The sequence below is a fragment of the Egretta garzetta genome, unplaced genomic scaffold (assembly GCF_000687185.1).
Source record: "Egretta garzetta isolate BGI_Z169 unplaced genomic scaffold, ASM68718v1 scaffold27, whole genome shotgun sequence".
NCBI lineage: Eukaryota > Metazoa > Chordata > Aves > Pelecaniformes > Ardeidae > Egretta > Egretta garzetta.
In genome coordinates, this window is record NW_009260400.1 from 2,641,056 (window position 1) to 2,652,757 (window position 11,702).

The following is an 11,702-nucleotide window of genomic DNA, read 5'->3' on the forward strand; positions in this document are numbered from 1 at the left end:
GGGGGGGGGGGGGGCGTCCTTATGGAAGTACCCGCTTGCTGTCCAGCTTCCCGCATCTGGGTGTGCTTGGACATCCGCTGGCGGCAGCTTCCTGCCCCTGGCCTCGGGGGCCCTTCCTGCCCTGCCAGGAGAGGCTTCATTGTGCTCGTTAACCCCAGCTTTATCCCCAGACGAGGAGTGGCCAGAAGCGGAGAAAGCTGAGAAGTTGGCAAGAGGAGCCGCTCTGAAATGGGCTTCAGGGGTGTTTTACTGCCCCGAGAAACTGGAGGGGCTCGGGCAGTACCGGAGCCGAGAGACGCAGAGGAACAGCTCCATCCAGTCCCGGCTGAAGGTGGGTGTTTACCACAGCCCATCCCACAGATGCCTGCAGCCTGCCCAGGTGGGGATCTCAGCTGGGGTCCCCTATTCTGCACTGAGTCATCTTTTTTTTCCACACTTGTGGAAAAATCTTACCCTTTGGCTGGCGCTTGGTGGGAGAAACGCAATTTTTTGGAGGGGGGGGGGGAAAGATCTGGTAACCCCCTGCCCTCCCTCTGGGTAGCATCTGAGGCATTAAAATGAGTCTCCCATCCATCTTCAAAACAAAACACCAAGGGGGTTCAGTACATCCCATGTGCGGGAGTACGCGTTCCCCATCACCATCCCATCTCCACACCAAAGCTCCCCTTCCCCACAGCTGGGAGGAGGCTCTGAGCTCCAACCTGCCCCTGCCCGTAGGTCCCATGGGTGAAATCCATCTCTGCGCATGTTGGTAAGGGCTGTCCCTGCTCCTGTTCCCCACTCAGGGCGATGCTTTTTGCATAACCTGAGGAACTATTAACCTCAGGATCCAATCAGCCTCAGCACCCCAACCTTCTCCCAATTATTTTGGAGATGGTTTCTCCGACCTGAATGGGGGTGAGTTGTCCGGGAGGCAGCTTGTCTTCAGTGACGTGGGCTCAAAGAAAACAACCTACTTCTGGTGACGCCGGGTAAAAGTGGTTCCTGGCACAAGGAGCCCAGAGTTAAATGGGCAGAGAAGGCATGGAGATGTGCCAGCACCGCTGCAGGGCTGGAAAAGATGGAAACCCATTTTGGAGGGGGGTTCATAGGGCCACCGAGGTGTTTCATGCCATTAGTATACCTCAGGGGGCACACGGGGGGCCCTCTGGCCTGCACATATTTTCCAGGAGCAAAGTAATCTTTTAAAACCGAAAGGAGACCTCTGGTTGCGGCTCAGCCTGCTGCCTTGGTTGCCCCAAAATGCTGCCTTTCTCCCACCTCCTGCGCAGCAGCTGTTTCCCCCCACCCCATAGATTGTGACTGTGACTCAGTTTACCCAGAGCAGGGTGAAATGAGCCATTCCCACTGCCGGAGCAGGTTTCTTGAAGCTGGGTGTGCTTGGGTCTGATGGGATGGGGGTCAGCACAGGAGGTCTGGGAGGTGTGAGGGCATGATGGCAGGGGCAGATGTGACTTTGTGGGGCTAGGAGAGCACATGCGAGAGAGACCTGGCAAGGCTGGGGCAAACGGCATGCGACTCCTCCAGCCTTTGAGAGCTTCTCCACTGCCCCTCTGTCCTCTTTGCTCCCCAGTCAACTGTCCAGTCCTACCTGGAGGGGGTAAGCACGGGACTGGAGCAGCTGCAGTTGGCAGCCCAGGAGGTGCAGAGCGTATGCCAGGACCTGGGGGCTGCACGGTGGGCCTTGCTCGACAGCGCGGACCGCTTCCAGGGCCTCCAGCAGATGCGGGCACTGATGGCGGAGCACGTGCAGTTGGCCTCGGTGGTCCAGGTACTGCCCCAGCTCTTCTCAGGTAAGGCACTGGCCCGATCCTTGTGGATTTGGGCTGGAAAGCACTGGGGAGAACTCCAGTCTAACCCTGAGCTCCACGCAGGGCTGGCAGAAAAGCTAGAGCAGGTTGCTCCGGCTTTGCCAGTTGGGTTTGGAAAGTCTCCATGGATGGAGAAGCTGCTGCCTCCCTGGGGCCTGATATTCCCAGGGCCCCAGATCTCAGGCCCTCACCATCTTCCTGCAAACCCACACACGTGACCCCGGTGCCATCCCCCTTCACCCCCCACGCTCAACCCTGGCATCTGAAAGGCAGGTCTTGCCTAACCAACTTGATTTCCTTCTATGACCAGGTAACCCACCTGGTGGATGAGGGAAAGGCTGTGGATGTTGTCTACCTGGACTTCAGAAAAGCCTTTGACACAGTCTCCCACAGCATTCTCCTAGAGAAGCTGGCGGTTCATGGCCTAGATGGGTGTACTCTTCACTGGGTAAAAAACTGGTTGGATGGCCGAGCCCAGAGAGTTGTGGTGAATGGAGTTAAATCCAGTTGGCAGCTGGTCACAAGTGGTGTTCCCCTGGGCTCAGTTCTAAGGCCAGTCTTGATTAACATCTTTAGCAACGACCTGGACGAGGGGATTGAGTGTGCCCTCAGTAAGTTTGCAGATGACACCAAACTGGGTGGGAGTGTTGATCTGCTCGAGGGGAGGAGGGCTCTGCAGAGGGACCTGGCCAGGCTGGATTGATGGGCTGAGGCCAACTGTATGAGGTTCAACAAGGCCAAGTTCCAGGTCCTGCACTGGGGTCACAACAACCCCATGCAACGCTACAGGCATTGGGAAGAGTGGCTGGAAAGCTGCCTGGCAGAAAAAGACCTGGGGATACTGGTTTGCAGACAGCTGAATATGAGCCAGCAGTGTGCTCAGGTGGCCAAGAAGGCCAACGGCGTCCTGGCTTGTATCAGGACTGGTGTGGCCAGCAGGAGTAGGGAAGTGATCGTGCCCCTGTGCTGGGCACTGGTGAGGCTGCACCTTGAATACTGTATTCAGTTTTGGGCCCCTCACTACAAGAAAGACGTTGCATTGCTGGAGCATGTCGAGAGAGCCACAAAGCTGGTGAGGGGTCTGGAGCCCCAGGCTGCTGAGGAGTGGCTGAGGGAACTGGGGGTGTTGAGCCTGGAGAAGAGGAGACTGAGGGGAGACCTTATCGCTGCCTACAACTGCCTGACAGGAGGGTGTAGCAAGGTGAGGGTTGGCCTCTTCTCCCTGGTAACGGACGATGGAACAAGGTGAAATGGTCTGAAGTTGCGCCAGGGCAGGATTAGGTTAGACATTAGGAAACATTTCTTCACAGAAAGGTTTTTCAGGCACTGGAAGGGGTTGCCCAGGGAGGTGGTCGAGTCCCCATCCCTGGAGGTATTTAAAAAGATGGGTAGATGAGATGCTTAGGGCCAGGGTTTAGTGGTGGGATGGCAGGGTTAGTTTAATGGTTGGACTTGATCTTAAAGGTCTTTTCCGATTTAAATGATTCTATGATTCTGTGATCTCTCCTCCCTTTCTCCACAGTCCACGAGGTTTTTTCCCATACCCTGCAGCTGCTCCACGGGCAGCACCTCTTGGAGGCCCATGCGGAGCTGATGATGATGGAGCAAAACTGGTTGGATGGCCGAGCCCAGAGAGTTGTGGTGAATGGAGTTAAATCCAGTTGGCAGCTGGTCACAAGTGGTGTTCCCCTGGGCTCAGTTCTAAGGCCAGTCTTGATTAACATCTTTAGCAACGACCTGGACGAGGGGATTGAGTGTGCCCTCAGTAAGTTTGCAGATGACACCAAACTGGGTGGGAGTGTTGATCTGCTCGAGGGGAGGAGGGCTCTGCAGAGGGACCTGGCCAGGCTGGATTGATGGGCTGAGGCCAACTGTATGAGGTTCAACAAGGCCAAGTTCCAGGTGCTGCACTGGGGTCACAACAACCCCATGCAACGCTACAGTGGCTCGGCTGGCATGCAGTAACCCGTGAAGCTGCTATAAGCTGAGCAGGTTTCTGAGCCTTACAGGTAAGTATCTCCAACTACAGTGATCCATGTCCACTGGAGCGATGAGGAGAGATGGTGAAGGTTTGGTTAACTTAACCTGACGTAGCTTCAAACCCGTACAAGAAAATGAGATATAGGCATGTTCTTATCACCCTCTACAACTGCCTGACAGGAGGCTGTAGCAAGGTGAGGGTTGGCCTCTTCTCCCTGGTAACGGACGATGGAACAAGGGGAAATGGTCTGAAGTTGCGCCAGGGCAGGATTAGGTTAGACATTAGGAAACATTTCTTCACAGAAAGGTTTTTCAGGCACTGGAAGGGGTTGCCCAGGGAGGTGGTCGAGTCCCCATCCCTGGAGGTATTTAAAAAGATGGGTAGATGAGATGCTTAGGGCCAGGGTTTAGTGGTGGGATGGCAGGGTTAGTTTAATGGTTGGACTTGATCTTAAAGGTCTTTTCCGATTTAAATGATTCTATGATTCTGTGATCTCTCCTCCCTTTCTCCACAGTCCACGAGGTTTTTTCCCATACCCTGCAGCTGCTCCACGGGCAGCACCTCTTGGAGGCCCATGCGGAGCTGATGATGATGGAGCACCTCAGGGACGACATCCTCTCCCGGCTGCACCTCCGCGGGCTCTCCAGTGCCCAGGCAACTGTGCTGTCCTACTTCAGTGGCCTGCAGGAGCTCAATGAGAGCCTGGCCAAGCAGCTGTGGGACATCGTGGGCAGCAGCCTGCGGCTGGTGCGCGAGGACCCGGTTCTTTTCGTCACGGCTGTAAGGATCATCGAGCGGGAGGAGAAGAGAGATGATGCTCTGCTCCTGGAGGCCACCTTCCTTCCCCCTGGCCGCCCAAAGGGCTGGAGACAGAAGTTTTACCACGTTCTCCAGGAGACCATCACAGGAGCGCGCTTTCATGCCGCCCGCATGGATGCTGAGGGGCCAGGGCTGGCCAGGCACCTGGCAGCGCTGCAGAAGGACATTGTGTCTGAGCTGTGTGTGGTGAAGGACCTGATGGTCCAGTGCGTCCCAGCTCACTACAACATCCTCAGCATCTGCACTGCCACCTACCACCGGGCCCTCACCAGCCACCTCCAGGACATGCTCCGAGAGGACCTGGACAAACAGGCGCTCTTCCTCCTCCTCGAGTGGGCGCTTTGTGTGTACCACAGGTCAGCACCTACCCCAGCACCCAGCTGGGTTGTCCACCAGCGCACAGGCGGGTAGGGAGAGTGGCCCCAGCCGCCTGGGGATGACCCCTGGGGGGGCAGAGGGAGAGGTAGGCACTGCTGGAAAACACAGGTCTTCCCCCCCCTGTCCCCCCTCTGCCCTGCAGCCCGCAGATGATGGGTCACCCTGACCTTCTCCCAGAAGTGGACATTTCTGCGCTGGGCCCCTTGATGTCCCCAGAGCTCGTGGATCAGACAGAGAGGAAATACGTGGTGAAAGTCAAGGTGAGTGAGTGGGACAGCACATGTGCAACGGGTACTACCGCTGTGCTGGCATCTCCTCTGCAGGAGACCTTGAGCCTGTGGGGTGAGGCCCAGGACTTGCTACACTGCTACATGTTGGGTCTCAAGGGATTTGGTACCTGACTTCTCAGGCTGACCGTGGTGGGCATCCATCCCACAGGCTAGCGTGCTGGAGTGGATGCAGAGGACCCTGGAAGTGGAGTTCAAGGAATGGTTCAGGGAAGAGGAACCTGAGACAGACCATCAGGGCTTCTTCCAGTCAGCCCTGCCCGTCATTGTCATGCAGGTGGGTCTCCAGCACCGTGGGTCATGGGCATGCTGTGAGCCTCCAAAAAGGGGGCTGTGGCCTGCAGCCTCCTGCTGACTCCCTTCCACTCTCCTCTCCCTGTGCAGATGCTGAATGAGAATATCCAGGTAGCTTCCCTGATCACCGAGTCTCTGCAGCAGAAGGTCTACAACATGGCCTTGGAGGAGCTCGAGGCATTTCTGGGCCGGTCAGTGGAGCCCCTTGCACCCCTGCCCATCCTCAAAGACCAAGCACCCAGCCAAGCACTGTAGGCTGATGGTGGAGGTCTCTGCCATGGGGCACCCAGTGCTCATCCAGGTCCCAGGAGGCTGCCTACCCATGGGGGCTACTGTCGCAGTCTGTGGGGCCATCAGCTCCCAGGGCTTGCTGCCCCAAGCGCCTTTGCAGTAGTGCCAAGCCCTGCTCTCCTGGGATGGGTCCAGAATGGGTCCCACTGTCCTGCCCTACCCAACAACCTGTTGCTCTCCAACCTGGTGGCAGGAGCTGGAAAGAGCCAAGTGAGCTGGGAGGGTTGTGGGAGGTCCTCGTGTCCCCAGGAGCACCCCCAGGTCCTTGTGGCGAGAGGTCTGGCGCTCTGCCCGCCCATCGTGGGTGACTCATTGTGTTGCAGTCTGCGGGAAGCCCTAGTGCAATGCGGGAAGGAGCACCAGAAGGACCGTACCATACCCAAGTACTATGTCTCCTACTTGCTGGCCATGCTCAACAACAACCTGGCTCTCAGGTAACATGCGCCAGCACCTTGTAGGTCTTATAGCAATGCCGCTCCCCATCCCCACGTGGGACCAGTGTCCCCACCAAGCTACCTGTCCCCTCCCTTCTTCTGTCTCTCCCAGCTCCTCTGTCTCCTCCCTGCACCCCAACCCTGCCCGCAGAGAAGTCCCCACGTCCCTCCAGGCTGCTCTAGACAGGACACAGAAGAAAGCCTGCCAACTGCTGATGGAGGAGCTGCTCCTGGACCTGCAGGTACGTTTGTCCACAGCCCCTGAGGCTGGCAGGGCTGAAACAAACCCCATCCCAGCACGAACAGCCCTACTGCCAAACCCCCAGGCACAGGTTTATTTCTGCTCAGGATCCCCGCCACATACCCCGTGGCCTGCTATCATCCTGCAGACATCTTGCCAGTCAGCACCACCCTGTATTGCTGGCGCAGATGGCTTGTGGTCCCTAACCGACAGAGACCAGGAGCCACAGTCCTCCTGGGCTGCCTCGCGCTTCTTTTTATGGCTGTTTCACAGCAGAAAACCAAACAGGAGCGAGGCAATGTCTGGCAGAGGATACAAGCCCATGTGCAACCGCCTGAGTTGCTTCCTGCCAGCGTAGTCAAATTTAGCTTTCCTGGAGTCTGGACCAGAAACCTGGAATAATTAGCGGCATTGCTATTTAGGGCTTGAATGCCACGAAAACAAAGGAGCAGCTAAAGGGTGAAACGCTGGCGGGCACCATGGAAGCTGCCATGGCCGCAGCAGGGACATAGAGGGAACGTCTGCCTGTAGGCAGGAAGACAAGGACAGCAGGGGGTCAAAGCCCTTGGCCAAAAACCCTGTTATGTTTACATGAGGGAAGTGGAGAGGGGTGGAAATTAAAAATAAAATCACAGAAGGACAGGCCAGAAGGGGGTGCGTGAGGAGCAGCTTGTTGCCTAGGTGGTGCCCGCAGTGGGGCAGCATGACCCAGACAAAGCCCCCAGATGTGGATCTCTGGGTGTCAGGGAGGGGCAGCCCCAGTGGGGGGGCTCCATCATTTCCTAGTCTAGACCACTCTTAGATTTTTATGTTGACTTTGGCTGGCAGCGGGGACTTGGAGGTTTTGCAAGGCAAAGCATCTGTGCTGGCAGGCAGCTGCTGTGGGATGTTGTGCCAGCCTGCAGCTGGTGGCTGCTGTGAGAGCGGTGCAATGCAGGGCACTGAATGCTGCTCCTCTGCTTCTTTCAGCCCCTCTACCTGCAGCTGTCTTCCCGCAAGTGGCTCTCTGGGTCCCAGCTCGTCAGCAGCATGTGCGAAGTGATTGATAAGTACACAAAGGACTTCTCCCGCGTCAGGAAACCCATCTTCATGGTAGGGCTTGCTGCGGGGTGTCCTTCAAAGGGCTGCTTGTCTGCAGGGCAAGGAGGTTGGGCCATTGGGTGCCATGGGGGGTGCAGGATGCAGCCTTTAGGCAGCAGGGAGCTGGGCTGCAGTCACTGCTGGGTTTGCCAGAGAGCCTGTATCCTCTGGAGAAGCACAGAGGGCACTGTCATGCAGAGATGCTCAGGGTCTCCCCCAAATTCAGCCACTTTCGCTGTCCCTCCGGCCAGGGGGCTTCCCAGCAGGCTGTCCCCACAGCTTGTGTTGCATCCAGCACCTTTCTGCTCTGCCTTTCCCTGAGGAGTCAGCGATGCCCAGCACTAACAGTTCTCCCCTGCCCAGCTCCTGCTAACGGAGAGCGAGCTCCTGGTAGTGAGCCAGTACCTGCGGGCGCTCATGCAGAAGAAGATGGTGTGCAAGAGTGAGGAGGAGCGGGGCCAGCTCTGCGACCGCCTGCTGCAGGATGCCTCGCAGCTCCGGGAGCTCTTCTGTGGCCTGGTAAGAGGGGCCTGGGTGCTGGGGGAAGCTGGGGCTGGGCCACGGGAGAGGAGCATCACACAGAAAAGGCGGTGCAAGGAGCTCATAGCTCACCTCCGTCACACTCCTGTTCCCCTCCAGCCCACAGCAGATGGGGACGGGGGTACATCAGCCCACGAACAAGGCTGTTACACTTGGGCAGTTGTGAGGCTAAGATGGGAGGAACTGGCTGGATTAGGGGCTCCTCAGGGGACTATCCACCCTGCCCAGCGCGGGCTGGGAGGCTGCAAAGCCTCGTCCCACCTCGGAATATGCTGAGTGGGGAGACCCCAGCTGCAAGGGGCCAGGGGCCCATGTGGGCACTGAGGGCCAGGCTGCATCTCACTGGCCACCGCCGTGGCCTCCTCTCAGTCTCACACATGACCGATCTCCCTCCCAAGGGTCTGGACCAGAGCCAACAGTGCCTGGAGGCTGTGCTTGCCCTGCGGGAGCTGATCTGCCTCAAAGACCCAGCACTGCTCAGCCTGGAGGTGTTGGGCTTCATCACCAAGTACCCTGACGTCAGGTAAGAAGCCCAGCTCTGCTCTCCTGTGCGATGGGGTAGGCGTGAGCCAGGCTTAGGCTGGACCCCGTGAAGTTACACTGTGGAGCAGGCAGAAATCTGGGCTTTTCCCCCCTCCTCCCTGAGGTTTCCTTCTCCCATGCTCCAGATTTGAGGGGTTCTTGCAAAGTCCCAAAGGCAAAGATGTAAAGGAAAAAAATCAGTGCTGCTGTGGCGGTCACCCGCCTGTATCTGGTGGCCAAAAAAGGTGTGAGAAACCACAATCAGAAATGTCAGAATCAGCCAAAACCCGTGAATTCACAAGGTTTGAGGGGCTATTTTCAAGCAAACGTTAAAGTTGGGCTAGTGCGAAGTACCAGCTCTCCCCTGGCCTCAGCTCAGCTTCTCTGGATCACGGGAGGTTTGGGGATGGTTTTACAGCGGCGCCCAGACTCACCTCTTGCTCTCTGCCCAGCGATGAGCACATCACCACCTTGCTGGACCTGCGGGGTGATGTCTCCAAGGAGGTGCGGCACATGGTGCTGGAAATGATGGCGCAGCACCCCCAGGTCCTGCCCGAGAGCTACCGGCCCATCTTCAGCACCATCCTGATCCCCGCGCCAGAGCTGCCCTTCTGCCTTCGCAAGGGCAAGTGTGCCTGACACGGCGTCCCACTCCCTGCTGCCCCCGTGGACATACAGACCACGCAGGACATCGCTGAAGCTGCGCGTGGGAAGGGAGATGGCACACAGCATCCCCTATGCGCAGCACCTTGCCCTTTGTAGGGGACAGTCTGGATACGTGCTGTCCTCTGGTCTTGCCTCTCTGAGCCAACTGTCCCCTACAAGCACCAGCCCCAGGAGACCTGGGTCAGGAGAAAATCAACCCCTAGCTCTTCTGCTGGCCTGCTGAGGCAGCAGTTGGGGGCTGCTCAGGTCTGACCTGTGGCCTGCAGGAGAAAGAGATGCTGCAGAGCAAAGGGCAGGGGTCTGCAGCTGAGGGCGAGTCCACGTCTCTGTGGGGCTGCAGAGATATTTGGGTTTCCCTGAGTCTCCAGCCAGCCTGCTGAGCCAGTACAGCCTGGCCATGGAGTCTGATATCACCCCAGCTCTGAGACAGACCCCAGCCTTGCTAAACCCAGGCTTCCAGGAGGGTTTTAGCCATTTGAGGTCTTCCTCCTATTTGGCTCAGCCCAGAGGGCTGGCATTGCTTCTCCACCAGCCTGGGCTCACAGCCACAGGGGAGACGGGCACAGGGGGGTCTCGCCACCCTGGGTAGGGCCCTCAGCCCTGTCCATGTCAGCCCACCTCTTTTGCCAGCATCCAAAACAGGACTGGAGTCCAAGACTCTCCAAGCCTCTCGGAGAGCGTGGTTGCATCTCGTGTGTTGAGTGTCCTCCTGTCCCAAGGCTCCTCCATGGTGGGCAGCACCACCCTGGGCACTGGCTCTTCCTCCATCCTCTGCTGCTCTCCAGCCCTTGGCCATCTCTCCCCCAGGTGCCACGTGAAGATCAGGAGCAAAGCCTGTCCTCTGCCTGCATACTGTCCCTACTATCCTGGTGCAGCACCGCTGCCAGAAATAAAGGCCTGAGCTCTACAATCACTCACTAGCATTCAGGCTCCACTCCCCAGCAGGTCGGGGCAGGGCTCAGGGTACGTGGGTGAGAGAGGGGGATCCATCTCCATGCTCAGCATCACCCCAGGGCTGGCTCCCTGCAGCCACTGCCACCCCAGGAGCATCACCCAGGGACACAGGGGATGATGGGGACACCGCGTACCCCTTCTGTCAAGGAGGGAAGGGGCCATGGTGTTCCCCAGCGTGCAGCCCTGGGGTGAGGCAGCGGTGAGGGGATGCTGAGGCAGAGGGCTCAGACTCAGCTCAGGGAGGTGCCCACTGTCTTCCCCAGGGCTTGTGGTGAGCTCGCCCAGCTCTCCACGCTGGCTGTGGCTACCACCTGCCCAGGAAGGTGGCCGCTGTCCTCACCCACTTCAGCTGGCTGTGGGACATGCTCACCCCCACCAGTGTTCAAGGGGTGCCCCTTGGAACATCCAGCTGGGGCCGGTGCTGTCCCAGGCCAGGGCTTCATGGCCACACAGGAAAACAGCCCTGGTGCCAGGAGATCCGAAACAGCCTGGGGACAGGGTGACCTCCCGCAACCCAGGCACTGGCATCCATCTCTGCACATTCAGCCCCACTGCTGTCCCAGCTGTGTGCCCACAAGCAGCACCCCCTCGTGCCCCCCCATCACAGCCCTGTGGTGCTCTCCCTCTCCCCCTCTACAGGCTGCAGTGAGAACAGACACAACTCATTACAGCAATAGCTCAACCACACCAGGGTGCCTTTTGGCATCACGTTCTCACAGCCCCACTTGTGTAGGTAGGTGCCAGGTTTGGCCCATCACCACTGCCCGCAGGAGGCAGTAGAGGGACCTTGCCCTCCCTGGAGAGTAGCCAGGTAGCTCCTGGCTACTGTAAGGCTCGTGGCCCCAGGGGCACAGCCCTGTCCTCCCAGGATGGCATTTCTGGGGGTGGTTGCCCGCCTGGCCTTTGCCAGGACTGTCCCAGTTAAGCGCTGCCCACAGGCACAGGCAAGTCCTTGGGGTGCAGCAGGACCATGCCACCGCAGGGATGGTGACACAGAGCCACCAGCACAGGCGGCCCCTGGGGGCAAGCCCCCAGCTTTTGGTTTCACCCTTGTGCCCCTCTGCCTCTCCCACAGGCTGCGGAGTGCCTGCCAGCAGCCCCTCAGTGCGCTGCAGCGAGAGGATCAACGGGCAAATGCAGTGCCTGGCTCATGGCCCTGTGGGTACGCCACCATCCCGCTCCCCGGGCAGGGGCAGCATCTGTACCCTAAGCAGAGGAAGCCGGGTAGGCACCCAGGGGACCCGCAACACCCCCAGCATCTGTGGGGGCTCAGCCAAGAGCCCCCAGCTCTTCCTCCCCAAACCCCCCATGGATCCCACTTCTGTGGCAGCTCCTTGATCAACAAGAACTGGGCATCATGGCTGCCCACTGCAACTTTGAGCAGTGAAGCCTGGCCAGTGCCCC

General features: G+C 58.5%; 1 protein-coding gene across 1 annotated transcript in view; it reads left to right on the plus strand.

The window, feature by feature from the left end:
• Positions 1 to 9,952, plus strand: part of EXOC3L1 (exocyst complex component 3 like 1) — a gene marked incomplete at its 5' end in the record, with an annotated part of 10,720 nt that extends 768 nt beyond the window's left edge. Inside the window, 12 exons of the mRNA XM_035898812.1 lie at positions 171 to 331; positions 1,574 to 1,793; positions 4,307 to 4,967; positions 5,132 to 5,249; positions 5,428 to 5,553; positions 5,661 to 5,761; positions 6,185 to 6,295; positions 6,408 to 6,537; positions 7,506 to 7,628; positions 7,980 to 8,135; positions 8,555 to 8,679; positions 9,131 to 9,952. Coding sequence (XP_035754705.1) covers positions 171 to 331; positions 1,574 to 1,793; positions 4,307 to 4,967; positions 5,132 to 5,249; positions 5,428 to 5,553; positions 5,661 to 5,761; positions 6,185 to 6,295; positions 6,408 to 6,537; positions 7,506 to 7,628; positions 7,980 to 8,135; positions 8,555 to 8,679; positions 9,131 to 9,317 — 2,219 coding nt within the window. The remainder of the gene's footprint in view (positions 1 to 170; positions 332 to 1,573; positions 1,794 to 4,306; positions 4,968 to 5,131; positions 5,250 to 5,427; positions 5,554 to 5,660; positions 5,762 to 6,184; positions 6,296 to 6,407; positions 6,538 to 7,505; positions 7,629 to 7,979; positions 8,136 to 8,554; positions 8,680 to 9,130) is intronic.
• Between the last annotated feature and the right edge of the window lie 1,750 nt (positions 9,953 to 11,702).